The sequence below is a fragment of the Onychostoma macrolepis genome, chromosome 22 (assembly GCF_012432095.1).
Source record: "Onychostoma macrolepis isolate SWU-2019 chromosome 22, ASM1243209v1, whole genome shotgun sequence".
NCBI lineage: Eukaryota > Metazoa > Chordata > Actinopteri > Cypriniformes > Cyprinidae > Onychostoma > Onychostoma macrolepis.
The window spans coordinates 31,776,907-31,795,925 of NC_081176.1; the positions used below are offsets into that span (position 1 = coordinate 31,776,907).

At 36.0% G+C, this 19,019-nt stretch overlaps 1 protein-coding gene across 2 annotated transcripts; it reads right to left on the bottom strand.

Annotated features, from left to right (window-relative positions):
• Positions 1-452: 452 nt before the first annotated feature.
• srfa (serum response factor a) lies at positions 453-17,631 on the bottom strand. Of its 2 annotated transcripts, XM_058760437.1 has the most exons (8): positions 16,655-17,630; positions 13,791-14,057; positions 7,069-7,321; positions 4,121-4,303; positions 3,011-3,112; positions 2,734-2,925; positions 2,513-2,589; positions 453-1,181 (listed from the first exon to the last, which is right to left on the bottom strand). In XM_058760437.1, exons 1-8 carry the CDS (start codon positions 17,102-17,104, stop codon positions 1,092-1,094), a joined length of 1,614 nt encoding a protein of 537 aa, XP_058616420.1. In that variant the 5' UTR covers positions 17,105-17,630; the 3' UTR covers positions 453-1,091. The 2 variants fall into 2 exon arrangements, with proteins under 2 accessions (XP_058616420.1, XP_058616421.1); XM_058760438.1 differs by lacking the exon at positions 4,121-4,303 and having other exon boundaries at positions 16,655-17,631.
• Between the last annotated feature and the right edge of the window lie 1,388 nt (positions 17,632-19,019).

Here is a 19,019-nt window from a genome sequence, read left to right on the forward strand (position 1 = left end):
TAAACATGAATGAACATTAGAAGGTATCTCGTTTCAACATCAATACACATTTTTCAAGTTCAAGTCTACCGACGTTAATCTACTCTGTCTGGTTTGTCGGACAAAATGGCAGATTTGGCATTATGATTGGTCAGATCGCCTGTCAATCAAACTCCCAGCGAAGGGTCAATTGAATAACAAAGGCCTTAAGAGCAAGTGATGAGGGCGAAAAATTGTATTTTTAAGAAATTATGAATTCAAACTGTACATGAAGCCCCTAGTGAGTGTTGATGGCAGTGCAAGAGTATCCAGCATTACTTTTAGAGCAAGTTCACTCATAATTTCCTCACCCTCTTGTCTTTCCAAGTCTGATGATGCTTATATACGGGAACAGGTGCTATTGAGCTCTAAAAATGACAAAAAAAAAAAAAAACATCTTATTTTATAAAAAGGTGGTACTTGGAGCTCGACCGCATCAGTCACCATTTATTTAAATGGAAAGGAGGTTGGACATTCTGCAAAATAACTCCTTTTGCATCTGAAGATGACAGAATTGTCCTTTCTGAGTGAAACATTCCTTAAAGCGATAAATAACACACAAACCGCCATTGAAACTATACCAAAGAGCTGATTTCACAACATAAATTCTGGAAAGAATCCATTTTTGACCTCAAAAGAAAAATGAATTACAAATCAGATCAAGAGAGGCATTCCCAAAAGAAAAAGAAAGATTGAACTGAAGATCCTTCGACTGTTGTACAGCGAAGAGATCTGAATTTACTGAAAGTGAACATAATTGTACACCTTTCGGCAAAAACAGGTGAAGACCCAGCAGCGATACTGCAGACGTCTCTATGAAATCCTGATGTATAGAAGCGTGTGAGAACAAAAATCATCCATTATCACACTACCCACCAAAACGAGTCCGTGAGGAGACGCGATCATCCTTCAAACGTCCCATTACACCTCACTATTGACGTATGTGAGGGGTTTGTGAACCCCACGCAGCGAGAAGGCAGTAATAAATATAATGGCAGTCTGATTGCATGGCATGAGTGATCCCTGGAATATCAGTGTGAGTGAACGGTCACACCGGCCTCATGCGTTACGGGTCAGTCTCCTTTGGGATTGTCCAGATTCACCACCCGCAGCTCCGTGAGGGTGGCGCTGCTGCTACCGGTGGGCTGCTGGTTTATTAACATCTGAAAAAACAAGCAAAACTGTTAGAGGAGCCGAATTACTGCGCACTCTTATCAGTCTCCATAAGCACGTGTGCAGTTAAAAGTAAATAAACAGCACTTTGCTAGCTGTTAGTCGTATTATCTACAATGGCGTTTCAATGCCACATTAAAATAGAGGTCACAACATTATAAGAATAGTTAGAATGTTTTGAGAAAAGTCGAGAACAAAACTGTTGCGAATATAAATGTTATGTAGCGAGAATAATGTCAAAACATTACAAGAATAAAGGTGTAATGTTTTGGAAATAAATGGCATAGTGTTACTATAATAAAGGCACAATGTTTTGAGAACAATCTTGTAATGTTACAAAAACAAAGGAGTAATGTTATAGTAATAGTCATAGAAATCCGGTTCTGAAACTACAGCCTCCGGTATTGCATGAATACACTACTCACAACAACAGCCTTATTGAACATGCGCATTCATTCTCTGCCAGCAGGAGGCGCTTTCGAACGGTTTCCGTGGTAACAGCAGAACACAAAGCAGCTTTGCTGACTTTGAAACGTGCTGCGCTCATATTTAATCGTCACATTAAGCTGCATCGTGATTCTGGTCTGTACCCAAATTTAAGACCTCTTGAAATCATAATTAAGACTTTCTTGTACAATTTAAGACTTTTTATGACCTTAAATTTGATAAAGTAAATTTAAGACGTTTTAAGACTTTAAGGACCCGCAGAAACCCTGAAGTTATACTCAGAGAATGGAGTCGTAATGTGAAGAAAACAAAACTTTGTTTTGAGAATAAAAGCGCTGTTTGTAAAATAAAAGCGCAATGTTTTGAGAACAATCTTGTAACATTACAAGAACAAAGCCGCTGTTATGAGAATAAAGATAACATTACAACAACAGTCACAATAGTTTAAAAATAAAGTTGTACAGTTTAACAAAATCATAATGTTATGAAAGCAAAATTTGTTTTAAAATATTATAACGTTACAATATTTGTCAAAACATTGCAAGAATAAAAGTAAAATACTATGAAAATACAGTAATGTTTTGTTTTACAAGAATAAAGTTGTAACAATGAGAATAAAATCAGTGTTTTAAGAATTAAATTTTACTATTCTGAGAATAAAGGAATAAAGTGATGTTTTAAGAAAAAGCTTAATATTGAAAACATACAAACAAAAAAATATTACGAGAAAAGATGTGATTCAGAAGCTACTCTCACAAACAAAACCCATTAAACTTTTGGATGCAACAATGCAAAACATTAACAGTGGAAACCGTGTGAGGCAAAGTACACAGAGAGCATTTCGTGACATTTATTTTATTGTGAGCTATATTACCGAATGTAGTGGAACGGCTGAAACTGGGATCTGTACAGTTCCAGGAGGTCCCGTGAGAAACATCTGAGGAACTGCACCTAAACACGACCAAAACAAAACAAAGAGCCTCGAAAACAATGAAATTACGGTGTGTTCAAAATGTTGGAATTAGTGTAGTTCCTGACTTTACAATGTTGTTTAACTATCTGTGCATTAACACACACTGTGTGCGTCTGACCGACCTGAGTCTTGAGCTGGTGTGTGGGACACGTGCATCGTGCCGGGTGCTTGCGAGAAGGTATTGAGCACAGTCAGACCCCCGTCGGCAAGGGTAGGGGTGGATGTAGCGTACATGACGTGCGCTCCAGGGTACATCATGTGACCTGCCACTGAAGAAGGCACTGAGGAAGTGACTATCGTAGCGGTGTGGCTTGCTGTGGGAGAGACAGAGGAGACGTCTTACTGAAGTCACTGATCAGAGCAGTATCTGAGCGTAAGAAAGGGTGATGCTGTAAGTACCAGCGGAGCTGCTGGAGGTATGGCTGATCTCTGGACTGCTGTCACTGCTTAGAGGACTGGAGTGAACCTGGATGGTCTGTAACTGTTGAGGCATCGCACCACCTGACACACAAACCACAGACACATTCTCAGTGCACTTCATACTGGCCATAACTACATGCGTGAATCAATGGAACATGGTAAAAAATAAAACTCTTAAAAATTATTTTCATTAATTGAAATAAATCTGAAATGAAAATAAATGAGGTGGCAAATTTAAACTTTAAAAAAAAAAACTAATAAAAATGATAAGACAATAACTAAAACTTCAATTAAAACTGAATATATAAAAATTAAAGCTAATTAATAAACACTGCAAAAAATGATTTTCTTAGTATTCTTGTCTTGTTTTCAATTAAAAATATCTAAACATTCTTGAATCAAGATGAATTTACTTGACAAGTAAAATGACTTAAGATATTTAGTTTGCAGTGTACTTAAAACGTCTGATGAAAACAAACTTAGAAACAAAAACAAACAAATAGAAAAGTTGCCTTAGTAACTAGATGAAATAAAGTACAAAAATGACTAAAACTGAAATACATTTAATTGAAGAATAAAAGGTAATAAATGCTTAAAATATTAGATGACAACCTACACAAATTAGAAATGTTGTCCTAACTTAAATAGTTTAAAATATGAATACAATTTGAAATAATAAAATTACTAAAAATGAAATGAAAATAAAGCTAAACAGAATATGACCATATGAAAAGAAAATGCAACATTTTTTTCTATACAGACAGACTTGTGCACTACCCTACACAGCTGTGTGCAAATGATTTTTATTCATTTTAGTAACAAATATTGTTCATTTATTAAATAATTACATAATATACGAACTGTTATTGGTGACGTAATAGAGTAAAATTCACACAAAGTTAACAATTCATCCACTGAACTTTCAATTTTCAAATAATAATTTCAAATTTTCAAATGATCACTTGTTATTTGTGTTAGAGTAACACAAACTGCCTTGAAATGCTATCGCTGACAAGCACATTTGAGAGCGCTGTAGCATGCAGGTCGTGGAGCGCAGAGGGTTCACAGAGAGTGTGAGGGAGCACTGACCTGTGAGCGAGACTGCGGCCGGCAGGCGGAAGAGCGTGGCCTGTGTGCCGGCTTGTGTGTGTGCGGGGACAGCGGCGGTGGCGGAGCTGCTGCTGTTTTGCGTCTGTGGACACTGTATGGCCAGAGAGTGTGTCTGCAGCTGACTGAGAGGAATAGTGTGTGTGCCAGGAGGAAGAGAAGCGCCTGTGGGACACACAGGGACACCCTCAGCAAGCCAAGCAGAGCGCCACGCACCAAACACTCGCCCGCTCCAGGCCTAGTCACAGCAAGCGCAGATTTTGACGACAATATTTTAAGATATTTTAAAATTCTAGTTTAAAACAAATGCCAAATTATTAGAAATGTAACATTTGTATTTATGTTGATTTCATGTTTTTTGAAAACATTTATAATATTATTTATTTAAATAAATATGTAAAAAGCAAAAACAAATACCGCACACTATCTATGCAAAAAATATAAAATATTTATTTGCATAGTTTTTTAGTTTTTGACCTGGTTGGTCTTTGTTTCCAGCGCACCTATTTATTGCCGTCAGGTGTGCAGAGGTTTTGTTAATTAAATAAATATGTAAAAAATGTCAAGTGGTGCAACCATCAGTCAAAAGTAAATGGCAGATGTGAGCATACACATTAACAAAAAAATAAAATAAAAAATTTTTTGCAATACAATTACATTTTCAAAGTTTTTTCTTAAATATTATTTGATTTTGGGGAATTGCACCACATGACATTTTACAACCTAAACTGACCTTGCTTTGTTAAAAGGCCAATATCTGATATTTTAGAGCTAGACCAGATATTTTAAGAAATGCATTTCTAACCATTAGTGTTATTTTGGTCTCACTGAGGTACTATTATAGTTTCTAGTAAGATTTTGTCTCAGGTTTTAAAATAATAAATATCATAAAAATAAAAACAAAAATATTTTTATTTATTATTTTGTATTTTATATTATCTGTGCAGGGCTCGACATTAACGCTTGTCCGCTTTTTGGACAGGCAAGTGAAAGACAAATTTACTTGCCCAACTTGAAAAAGTCAATACCAAAAACAATAATAAACGCCTTTATTTGTGATATAGCCTTTGTTATAGGGGTGTGCGATTTATATATCGTTTGCGATAATTTCGTAATTGTTGTTTTAACGAGTATATTGCAAGAATCAAACAAAGAGTGCACGCACAATTACGTAAAGTCGTCTAGGTTAGACTAGCTCACGTGCATTCTTTCACTGCATGATTCAGTATTACAATTACAATGCATGAAGAATGATCAGAAAATTCAAGACATGGGGGAGGAAAATGTATGCATTTATATCATTTCATATAGTTAATATCACACGAAGATCGAACGCCGTATATTTTTTTTTTGCTTCAAAAATCATCATGATTACAAATGTGATAACAGTTCAATAAACAATTAGTTAATATTAAGAGACTTACGTTTTAGACACCATATTGCCTGTTTTTGCTCTATTCACCAACAAAAATAATTCCAAACACAGCCACAGTGCTGTTTTGCGTCTCTGAGCAACATGACGGTGTTTTGTGCCTGAATGAATCAACCGTTTAAATGATTCGGTTCAGTCACAATGACTCACTTATTAACAGTGACTTGATGCCACCTGCTGGCGGTTTTAATTTCACATTTACAGTATTTTAAAAAAATTATAATAATTAATTTCAAATATCAGTATTCAACGTTTTATGTATCAAAACATTATTTATTCATTTGTAACTGCAGGTTAAAGCATTCCATGTCCCTCAGAGCTGCATTAAACAGTGGGTAAATATATCTATTCCACTTCAGATGCAGCTTCTGTTTCTTCTGCATTGCAAAGATGAATTTTGTTGATACTGATTTCATTTGTTTGGTAACAGCCCAAATGTCTTATTATACTAATTGACTGATTAAATTTAAGTTTGAAAATGATGAAAATTTTATATATATATATATATATAAGCATTTTATTTTTAAGTTTACTATAAAATAATTGTATTTGTATTTAATTCTAACTTTTTATTTTAAAATATAATAGTATTATCACACTTTATTATTTTGTTCATTATTTCATTTAAAAAGAAAAATCTAAAACTAAATGTATTTTGTATAACTACAATAAATAATTATATTTATAACTCAATTTAACTTAATTTTTTCTCTCCGGGCAAGTAACTTTTATACTCGGACAAGTAAATGACAAATTTACTTGTCCGAAGGACAACCACATGAGAATGCTTAATGTCAAGCCCTGTCTGTGTATTATTAATAAATAAATAACTTGCTAATAAACAAATTAAAATACACAAACAATATTTTTTATAATTTGTTTTTAAAATTAATTTTCATTTCAGTTTCAGTTATTTTAGTACATCACGTTTTCTAAAATTCAAATGAGAAATTGTGTCTTGGCAAGCTGAAACGAAAATATTTTAATATTTTATTTCAGTAAATGCTTATTTTATTTCAAGTATTTTTTTTTTTTTTTTTTTTGCATGTAGACTTCATATTACTTTTTCTTTTCAAGAATTTCTTTGATTAACCAGGCTTTTGATTCATTTCTGACATCGTTTACTTAAGACTCACAAAAAAAAATAAATAAAATAAAAAAGTATAACAAGTATTTTTGACAAAAAAAAAAAAAAAAAAGAGCATTGCCTCACGTTTAAAACAAATTATATACTGAGTTTCCCTATGAATCAAGTAATTTTTGCATCACTCTTGATGTGAATAGGCCTTTACACAGACAAATCAGTTAAAAGCAGAATTCAAAGTATGCAGACATGCAAGCAAAAAAGTTGTGTGTATTAAAACACAAAGACATCATGCAAGCTGATGCAGTGCATCATGCAAAACCCCTCTGGGAAGTCAAATAAGCCTCAATCTGTGAAAGTGAGAAAAACATCATGCAACAAACAAATGAACGAACGAACAACGAGGAGCCCCACCTGGCATGAGCGTGAATCCGCCGGGCAGCTGCATGACTCCTGCCGGAGAGCTCTTGAGCACTGTCCCGTTCGCACTGGAGACGCTCTGAACGTTCATCCCCGCGGCCACTGGCCAGCAGGTGGTGCTGCTCTGAGTGTGCATGGAGACAGAGGACGAGGAGGGAGAGGAAGAGGCCGACGACTGTGTGGTGGTGCTGTTGGTGCCGGTGCCTCCAGGTAAAGAGGCAGCTGTGAACGTCGGCTTGATCATTTCCTGCAACGACAGACAGAAGTAAAACAACCGCTGACAATGAGCTCCCATTTGAATTCACAATGAAAAACACTTCTAAAAAAATGTATTCATCTTGATGTTAACTTTAAGATTTACTAATACATTAATAAAATCAAAAGTTGAATCTGTCAATATTATTTAATGAACCAGAGCTAACATGAACTAACAATTAACTGTTGTATTTTTATTAACTTTCAATAATGAACGATAATTTACTTTAAAAATGAATAAAAACTGTAACAAATTTACTGCGCATTGTTAGTTAATGCATTTACCTACGTTAACTAATGGGACCACACTCTAAACTGTTGCCAATTTTTTTTTTTTTTTAGTTCAATCAGTATTCATTTTTGTCACAAAGCAGCACAGATATGCTAAAACTGGCATTTGTTGAAAAGAAAAAAGATTATTAGCAGTAGTTTTTATTCACTATTTTATTTTAATTATTTATTCATTTGTATGTTTATTTATGTTTTATTTAATATTAATAAATAAAAACAAAACCACTTAATTTTATTTCATTTTAATTTATAAATTTTTATTTGTTTATTCATTAATTTGATATTATTTTTATTTATTATTAATAAATACATAAATGATAAAATAAAAATGAACATCAAAAATCATCTGAATATATTTTTAACTTATTTTAATTACTTATTCATAATTATGTTTTGTTTATTTATCAATTTTGTATCACTGTTTATTTATTAATAAACAAATTAAAAATGAACATACTTAAATACATTAAAAATCAAATCTAAATATATTATTTGTGTATGTATAATCTTATTTTAATTATTTATTCATATTTTATTTACTAATTTTGTATTTATTAATAAATAAATAATAATAATAAATAAAAATGAAGTACTTTAAAATAAATACATTATTAAAATTATATCTAATACATTTATTTTCATCTATCATTATTTAAATTTTTCAGTTTGAGTATTTACTCGTGTATTTATTAAAAATAAAATTAATAACTTCAAAATTTACAAATAAATAAAAAATTGATTTTTAAAATATCTGAAGTTTAACAGATTCAACAATATTCTATAATATTTTAAAAAATAAAATTGGCTTAATATTAACAACATCCTATGGGTGAATTAAGGAGCTTTTATTCTGTCTTACTGTAGAGCCATATTTATATATTACATAACGTAACAATGCCCATTTGATAATCCAGTCAATTAAATACTTCACAAAAGAAAGGTACTTCATCTCATTTTAGCATTTGTAATGTATTTATCTGAAGCCCCATGGACACAAACCAAAAGATATGATTATTAATAATAAATGAAAATCTTAATATGAACAAAAACAGCTGAAACTTCAGGATCTTCTTTAGTGTTAGGAATGAGTAAATGGCAGATTTTATTTTTGGATCAACTGCCCCTTTTAAGATGACACATTTTCAGGGGAACTTTCAAGACAAAAAAAAAAAAAAAAAAAAGAAGCATTTATCGTAAAATTTATTCCACAGAGTTTTCCTGTGGCGGAGCAGGGCTGATTGATTGCGGCAGAGCCTGTGGCAACAACTGCGTGTGATAAAGGCAATTGTGTCACGAGGATCCCACGAACGGCAGCTGCCTCACAGGAAAACAGGTGTCCACACAGCGAGAGCGCCGCTATTTCAGGCAGCCCTCGACCAAACCTACAACACAGGGACGACCGATCCGACCCGACAGCCTGTGCGCTGAGCAACACTGAGGGATTTCTGTTCTCCAGAAGAAGGGTACAGAGGAGAAATACGACAAAGACTGCAACTACACAACTTAATCGATCACTGTGTAGTACTACTGAGCTTGGTTGAGAGATCAGAGCGAATCGGATTAATCATAAAATTACATTACACTTTTAAATACACTACTGTCAAAAGATTGGATTTGGTAAGGTTTTAAATGTTTTTCAAAGAAGTCTCTTCTGCTCACCAAGGCTGCATTTATTTGATAAAAAAAAATAAAAAACAAACAGTAATTTTCTGAAATATTATTACAATGTAAAAAGTGTTTTCTATGTGAATATCTGTTACAGTAGGTGCGTTTACATGTACACTTTTTTGTCATTCCGATTAAAATCATTCCGATTGAAAGATTCGATGAACTGTTTACATGAGACGTTATCTAATCCGATATGGTGTTTACATGTGCCTGTGCTTTCGATTTTAGGATATGCTAATAGCCTACAGTGACAACAAAAACAAGTCACCAGAGGAAAAAACGCCCATATTTACGTTAATATTTTTAATATCTGTTTGCACTTGCTTAGAATAAACGGTTAATATTTGAATCCTTGCGTTCATTCGAGCGCTCAGTCATATGACCAGAACGCGATCATAGAAATCATATGTCCCTCTGTAATGCAGCTGAGATTAATTGTACTCTGATACTACAAAGTTGTACTGTACTTAAATGGAACAAATACACGATTTCTTACCAAGAGTTGCTGAACAATGAATCAAAGGAGCATTGCTTTATCACAATCGTGTTTCGTACAACATTCATGGCGTGAGCACGTATAAATTCAAGCAGATCGGAAATTATGAATCTGTCATCTATACAAATACAAATGACAAAGGCAACTTTTGGTCAAGTTGTTTATTTTCATTGAGCTACTTTCACTATCATCACTGTGTTGTTTCTAAGCTGAAAAGCAGAAAATTGCGCTTCATTTCAGATCTGTTTTCACTCCGGACATGAGAGCAGATAGTCCGTCACACAGCAAGCGTTCTCCTTTCTAATGTGTTTTTAACTGTATAATGGAAATTTTAACTTTATACCTCCACTATTACCCAGTCTCTACTGCAGTGTCCCCAAATCACAGAATGTACCGTTGCCGACTTCACGTTCACGTTCTGACGACCCGACCTCTGGACGTGATGACGTAGACGCAAAGTAATCGGTTTAAAGTGTTTACATGGCAGGATTTTAATTTTGTTCGGTTTATAGAAAGGTTTATCCCACCCCTCTCAAACCGATTACAATTTCATTCGGTTTGGGCATTTTTATTCCGATTGAGGTGTTTATATGGAGCATTTTCATTCGGATTGGACTTTTAAACCGATTACAGTGCTCCATGTAAACGCACCTATTGTAATTTATTCCTGTGATCAAAGCTGAATTTTCAGCATCATTTCTTCAGTCTTCAGTGTCACATGACCCTTCAGAAATCATTCTATCAATATTGGAAACAGTTGTGTTGCTTAATATTTTTGTGGAAACTGTTTGATGAATAAAAAAAGAATAAGAACAGCATTTATTTGAAACAAATCTTTTGTAGATTACAAAAGTCTTTACTGTCACTTTTAAAATACTAACCCTAAATTTGTAAACTGTACTGTAACAAGACTTTGGGAAAAGACTGGGTTTGGTAAATAAAAGCATTAAAAATAAGTTGTTACACTATAATCTAAAAAACAAAAGAAAGAAAATAATTGAATTTATTTAAACAAATTTTATATATATCTATTAAAGCAAAACTTCAGAATGCAGACACGATAAATAAATATGTCAGAGTACAAGACTTCATTTGAGTCCAAACTCGTACAGGTTTAGAACAACATGAAGGCGAGTAAATGACTTTTGGGTGAATATTATATTTCACTGCAAAAACAATCCACTTTTCTTACATGAATATTTCACTACAATCGTATTTGGAGTATATTTGATTGTTTCAGTTCGCACAGAACGTGTGCATGAATTAAAAGAAGTCGTCTGTCACAGAGTGCAGGTACTACTGAAAAACACTCTTATTGTTATTGTGTTGTTACACATGTTCAATTTCAGTACCAAATTGCAGGGACTTTTGACATATTTAGCATCTGTAACTGAAAACCAATCCATGTCGTAAAGCCCTGGAGCATTTGTGAGCCATCAAACTTGGAAGGAGGGATCCCATTCCCATGATGACATACAAAATTTTCAAAACATACTATATGATGAGCTTGCCATCAGCTCAACAAGATGAGGATCTGCTATTTTTATTTTAAGCAATTTCTTAAACAGAGATTCAGGTTTCTAATCTTTGCATGCTCACTCACTGCTTGTCCTAAATCAGTAGGGAAAAGGGGGGGATATGTCATCCAAATTTGAAAACAGCTGCAGCTTATACGGAATGTGATCAGCCATGAGCCAAGAAAGTGTACTAGGAAAACCAGACTATATAAGGACATGCAGACAGCATCTAATCCTTATCAATGAGAGCTGGACATTGTGAATAATACACGCTGCCATACAAGACATGATTGGGGTGACGTTAACTTCTTAAATGTGGGCAAAGCTGGAGTATGCAGGATGTATGCAGATAGTCGAACAGGGGATTTGTGTGAAAGCTGTGCAAGATTTCGTTCGACGTTAAAACACGCTATTGTAGTCTGGAAAACCGAGACCTGCAAAGGTCAAGAAACTCAAGAATGGGAGTAAGTTTCCACTCAAATTATGGACTATGGAACCATAAAGAATGATACTTATTTAGATGCAAGCAAAAAATTTGGCAGAGTCAACTAATTTATAAACCAACTAGTCTAATGAGAATAATTTAGTCAAACCAACTATATTAATAAAGTAGTGAGTATATCTAAATATCCTTTTAAGCAATACTTTTAAGTGGTGCTTTAAATTGGATCAGAGCAATTTGTTGTGCCACATGTCCAGAACATTTTTAAGATGATGTCAAATGATCAAATTAACAATTAAGTTTCAACTTTTCTGCCAACTTAAACTAAAAAAAAAAAAAACTAAATTTGAGAACGGTTGTGCTCTGACACGATGTGTCCTGACCATTTTTAAAATAATGCATCAAATTAACAAGTTTCTACCAAAACACGTTTCAAAACCTTTTGTACTCCAGACAATTATTGCAAACGCCCCAAAAGAAAAACATCTAGTCCATGCAACATAGCGACATGCATCCTGAACGTTTTTTTGATGCATCACATTAGCAAGTTTCAAAAATCTTTGACCACATTTTCTACCAACTTTCAAAACAGCTCATAATCCATTGTTCTCCAGCCAGCTATTGTGAACAAGACTGTGGGCCCTATTTTAACAATCTAAGTGCATGGTCTAAAGCGCACAGCTGAGGAGGAATTCTCCGAATCCACTTTTGCTAGTTTAACGACGGGAAAACGGTCGGCGCGCCCCGGCGCATGGTCTAAATGGGTTGTCCCTATTCTCTTAATGAGTAATGTGCATTTTTTGAGAGTAATGTGCAATAAACCAGAGTCTCATCTCCCATTCCCTTTAAGAGCGAGTTGCGCTCGCGCCATGGCGGATTCGCTATTTAAACGGCGGAATTTTAAGGCACACAGACTGAACACGTCTCCAGAGAGCAAACGGATCTGCTCTTGCGCGAGCAAATGGGTAGGCTAATTCTGATACACGCAATGACTATCCATTATGACATGTATGACATTTTTACATTTATGTAGCCAACGCAATAATATTCTTTTACACTGTAATCCTTTAATTTTTAATATTTGGCATGTTTGTGTGCTGCTGCGCGTCCCTGTGTGTAATAAGCAAAGTGAACGTGCGTTGCTGACCTGCCCAGAGGTGCATTTTCTACTAACACGCTATTGAGTTGGTCTATGGCGCAGTCTATTTTCAGTTCCTCAAAATAGCAACGCGCCAACAACGTGCCTGAACACACCTCTTTTTTAGACCAGCACGCCCATGGACGCAAATGCATTTGCTATTTAAATAACGCAGCACAGGACAAAGAAATGAGAACTGTGTCAGGCTGAAACTAGCAAAAACACTTGCGCCAGGTGTATGATAGGGCCCACAGTCTTAAGTGAGTGGACCTAATGAAAAGCATTTGATTCTCACTATTTCTTGTGCTGCGTGTCCTGAACATCATTTAAGATGATGCACTTTTCTACCAAATTAAACTTTTTAAAATCATGTCTTGAGACCCAATGTGCTTCATCTAGCTATTGTGAACAAAAACGTGTCCTAAACGAACACCCCTAAAGAAGAGCTTCTGATCCACACAATTTGTTGCACCATACATCTTGAAAGTTTTTTTTAAAATTAGGCCTATATCAAGTTAACAAGTTTCAATCTTTTTCTACCAAGTTACTCAAAAAAAAAGAAAAAAGACTTGAGACCTGCTGTGCGCCATTTAACGGTTGTGAACAAAAGAATGGTTCCTAAATGAACACCTCTAAAGAAAAGCATCTGGTCCATTCAATTTATTACTCCACGCATCCTGAAAGTTTTACATTTTTAAATCAAATTAGCAAGTTTCAACTTTTTTCTACCAACTTTCAAAACATGTTTTGAGCCCTGTTGTACTCCATCAGTTTTACTATCATAAACACAAGAATGCATCCTTAGTGAAATACATCTCGTCTGTTATCATGTTTTGTAAACAACAACACTCTAACTTATGACCATAGCATCCACTACTTCACTGAACATATGTATCAGAAAGTATGTACCTTTGGCTCTGTGAGACCATCAGCCTCTGAGACCTGGTAGGTGAGGTCCGTCTCCTCGAATCCCGTGGCACTCATCCGCTGGTCTGTTGAAGGGTCCGTACGGGGTGGAGAATCAGGGGAATTTAGGCAGGTCTGGATGAGGGCTTTACCCGTTTCACTGGTGATCATGGGCTGAAGTTTTCGCGTGGCAAATGTGTAGACATGGCCCGTCTCGCTAGCAACCAGGAGCAAAACCTGCGTCCCCGTTAAGGTGGACAATTCGTAAGCCTAGAAATATTGAGAGGAAAAGCCAGATAACGATGAGCCCTTCTGTATTAGAGGGTCATTTTCATGACCAGCGGACACAGATTGACAAGTGACGACAACCTTGTAGTAAACTTAACACTGATTGATTGGACAACAATGATAAACATCTTGGAATTGTCACAAATGTTGTGTGGTTGAACATTGTGTGGAGATTAATGAACTGGTAAGAAATGCAACTAATTGCAACTACTGAGCCACAGATACCAGAGAAGCCCGTCACATGTTCCTGAAGGTCACCTGTGGCCTACTGCAGGTTGTCATTACACCCTCCGTGCCCGACTTTTGCAAGTAGGCCGGTTCTCAAGATATGCAAATGTATTAACAATGTCTAGCACTGCAGTAACCTGATCAGGCATCAGGGCTATTTCTGCTGAGACGGGAATGAATGACAATTGAGCGAGCAATGACATGAGTCAGAGCAGATGTGGAAACTACCTTCAACTGAATCCCTGTCATAAGTGTCAGACCTCAGCTGCTCACAGCGATTGCAGACGTGGTTCTGACTAAACTGAAAAGAGGTCTTGAGAGGCGGGAAGTTTCTGGTTTGTGTACATGTAGTCAGTGAGTGTGTATGTTGTTAAGGTCTTTGCTGTTGAAATGTGTGTTATAGCGGTGTGGTGTAAACACAATAGTAAACTAGTACCAGTTTAGTGCAATAGAACTAGTATTAGTAGCACTTGCATGTTAAAAAGTGTTGGTAAAGTACTTGAAATAGTAGTTTAACAACAGTGGTGGTGTAGTACTAGTATCAGCACAGTGGTATGGCACTACTATCCGTGCAGTGCTAGTATGAGTACAGTACTCGTGTAACTGGAGTCGTATGGCACTCATAAGGTTATAATAGTATCAGTATTAATCAGTATTAATATGAGTATCAGTATAGCAGTAATAACATTAGTACAGTAGTATCAGTAAATTTATATGGTGCAAGTAATGGCGCAGTACTAGTATGAATATAGGGGTACTAGTATTTTTAAAATACTAGTAGGGCTGCACGATTAATCGAATGCGACTGTCATGCACATCTCGTCAGTAAAGCCGGTTCTGTGATTAGTAGTGAATCGCCATCACCTGCTTTCAAATGGAGCAGCAATTACCACGGAGCCGTACTTCACTGATAAGCTAGGCAATATCGCGTTCATAATCGAAGACAAATCGCCTTCGATTATGAACGCGGTTTAGCGTAGCTTGCCTAGTACTAGCATTAGTAAGTTGAATTTAATTGATACAGAACTAATAAAGGTACAATAAGTTGAAAATCATTAATATTGCTACAGAACTAGTGTGAGTGGTTATTAACGCTAGTATCAGTAAAATGGTACAAACTAATACGCTACTAATCAATAAATTGTAAATGAAAAACACCAACAAGGGGTACAGTACTATATGGTTTAGCTGTAGAAGGTGCAATATTATTATTACACAATCTGTATTATATAACAGTATTAGAATTAGAACAATAATGCTAGTGATAATAGTATTTCTACAGTATTAGAATCGCAGTAGCAATATAAAACTAGTGACACTAGTATTTCTATAGTATTAAAATCTGAATAGATATAGCCTAAAACAAGTGATACCAGTATTGCTACATTATTAAAATCAGTACAATAATAACACTAGTGATACCGTTTCTACAGTATTAGAATCATAGTAGCAATATGAAACTAGTGACACTAGTATTTCTGCAGTATTAGACTCAGAATAGATAAAAAAAACTAATGATACCACCAGTATTGCAATTAGTACAATAATAACACTAGTAACATTAATATTACTACAGTATTAGAATAACAGTTGCAATATGAAACTAATGTCACTAGTATTTCTACAATATTAGAATCATGATAGATATAAAACTAGTGATACCAGTATTTCTACAGTATTAATATCAGAATCGATATATAAAACTAGTGATACCAGTTGCTACAGTATTGCAATCAGTACAATAATAATACTAGTGATACTACTATTTCTACAGTATTAAAATCAGAACAGGCCTAGATATAAAACTAGAGTACTAAAATCTGGTACAATTATAATACGAGTGATACTAGTATTTCTACAGCATTACAATCAGTATAATAACTTAAAACTAGTACTTGTATTACTACAGCATTAGAATCAGTACAGTAATAATACTAGTGACACTAATATTTCTACAGTATTAAAATCAGCATAATCGTCTAAAACTGGTTGTACTAGTATTTCTACAATATACGAATCAGCATAATCATTTAAAACTACTAGTGTACAATACAGTATATCGCAACAGCACTAGTAGTAACTTCATAGCACTAGCAGTGGTATAAAACTAGCAACAGTGGTACTAGTACTACAGTATTAGAATAATTATAGTGATTTAAACCTAGTGATACTAGTATCAGTAATGTAATGTTAGCGGAATACCTGTATCAGTATAGTTGCAGTGCTAGTATTAGCATGGTGGTTTAGCACTAGTATTAGAGTAGTAATGATGTTGTTTGTACAATACTACTGTTAGCTAATTCTTGACTAGCAGCAGGAGGCACAAGCACACATGTGCTGGCTTAACGTACCTTCTTCATAATGCCAGTCTTTCTCTTGCTGAAGGTCGTGTATCTCCTCAGCTTGTTGTCAATAAACTCCATCTTAATTTTCACCCGTCCTCGCGTTTTCTTGCCCGGTTTAGCACCGGCCACCCCGGAGGAAACCCCTCCGTATCCCGCCGACAGTCCCGCGTGAGATCCCGAGGATCCCCCGACCTCCATCTCACTCCTCTCCCGCTTCACCCCTCTCCTGTCCACCGCGGGACTCTCCTCATCGTCCACGGAGTCCGAGTCTCCGTCGGAGCCGCTCAGCACAGCCTCCACCGACGGCCTGTCGTCGTATCTGACCCCGTCGGGCAGGTTTATAGCAGAGTTGACCGCCCCCAAAGCCCCAGATGTGCTGCCCACCTGTAGATGGGTCAACCCCGCGCCGTTACCGGAGCGCCCAGCCCCTCTGGCCGTCCCGTTTCCCCCTAACATCGCCCGCGGTAGGTGTAGAGATCCGAGCAGATCCCAGATCAAACCCAGCAGATCGCTTCCCTCGATACCGAACTTACCTCACATATGCTAGGCTAAAACACATTAGCTCAACTCAGCAGGCAAAGCGCGCGGGATCTGGAGTTTGAGGACGGATATATATTTTTTTCTGTTTGAAAGCCACGATTTAGGCAGCTCGTGATGTTCAAAAACAAACCTCCAGAACTAGCCCCTTACGACCATCGTACAAAGTTTGCAGCGTATAGTTTCCGCCTACAGTCCATCAATCAAACCTCAACTGAACTTACGCTGCGCGTGCCACATTTGGAAACAACGAATCGCGACCGTACCTCAATGTGCCTCCGCCAACAGAACTAGTTACCTGTCGTAACGTCAGTATCGCGGAAAATTATTCACTTTCAACACATAAATTACTTTATTTGGTCGTATGTAACGTTTGGCGTTTTTTGAAACGATAAAATTGCTGATAGCGCGCTTATTTAGGGATTTTATCTCACGAGGCCGTTGGCCTAAAGATCTACTTTCCTCCATATAAAGCGAGGCGATGTTTCCTTATATGGTGATGGCTGTCCATGTATGGTGAGTCACAGCGCTGCGCTGTGATTGGTTACGCAAACCTCTCCGACTTCGTGATTGGTTCGAATCTAATTTGGCCGACAGAAATGGTTTACGTCATGCACGGCGAACTAGTAGCAAATGTTTCTGGACCTTAGGCCCTCACAGTAATATAAACGACAGAAATACACCATTTCTGGCGAGGAATGTTTGAAAAGGTAAACCACATTCACTTAACGAACTTCTAAAACCGAAGGTGTGTTGTTGGATTGGCTGCTGAGTTTAATTTTGAGTACAAACTGAGGTGAATTTCAGCTCTGTGAGAGCTGTCTAACTGATGCGATATTCTGGGTAACCAGCAGATGAGGCTCTTACATTGAGTATTGGTTTAAAGTTAAACTAAACTCAATCTTTTGGCGTCTCACGCATCTCATCTGCTTACAAATACTAAAATACATTCCCACTTTTCAGCTTTTTGCTTTGACAGTTAGGCTACATCAGTGCTATTGCTTTTATGGTAGAAGGTTTTGCATTGGGCCCAGAGAATACAAATGTTTTACTAATAGTAGGAAAGTAGTATGTATTTGGGTGCTCAAATATCAAGGCAGTTTCCTAAAGGTTTTAGGTTCTAACCAACCCAGTCTCATGATTTACTTACTACAGGGTTCCTACGGGGTTTGGAAAAGTATGGAATTTGATTTTTTTCCAGGTCTGGGAAAAAAAGAAAGCAGAGTTTGGAATAATATTTGTTTCCAGACTTTTGCGTCTATTTAGTTTTTTTTTTATAATAAAAAATTAGGAATGTAATGAAAATAAATACATTTATTGTACAAGAAGTGAGATTTCATGGCAGCTGTTTAGTGATAGTCAAATATGCACTTTTTGATTATGCAAAATGCAGGTTATAAGCATTTTGGGTTTCTTCTCATAATAGTCTTAGCACCGTATCATATAGCCTCAAGGACCTTTGCAAAAATAAATATGCAGACTTGTATGTGCGCACGAGAAACCATAAAACTTGGCATATAGGACAATGCTCACTGAGCCACCTACACTCTTAAAAATACAGGTGCTTAAAAGGTTCTTCACAGCGATGCCATAGAAGAACAATTTTTGGTTCCACAAAGAACCATTCAGTCAAAGGTTTTTAAAGAACCATCTCTTTCTTACCTTTTTATAATCTGAAGAACCTTCCTTCACCACAGAACCTTTTGTGAAACAGAAAGGTTCTTCAGATGTTAAAGGTGTTTTATGGAACCGTTTAGACAAAAAGGTTCTATCTATGGCATCATGAAGCACCTTTATTTTTAAGAGTGTATTGTGCCATCAGCCCATTTCGCAG

Bases quoted from the DNA above. Each gene is read 5' to 3' on its own strand.
- srfa (XM_058760437.1), bottom strand. From the start codon at position 17,104: ATGTTAGGGGGAAACGGGACGGCCAGAGGGGCTGGGCGCTCCGGTAAC. The intron at 7,322-13,790 runs GTACATACTTTC...CTGTCGTTGCAG, and splicing joins ATGGTCTCACAGAGCCAAAG to GAAATGATCAAGCCGACGTT. The intron at 1,182-2,512 runs GTAATATAGCTC...TTGTTTTTTCAG, and splicing joins CAGCCGTTCCACTACATTCG to ATGTTAATAAACCAGCAGCC.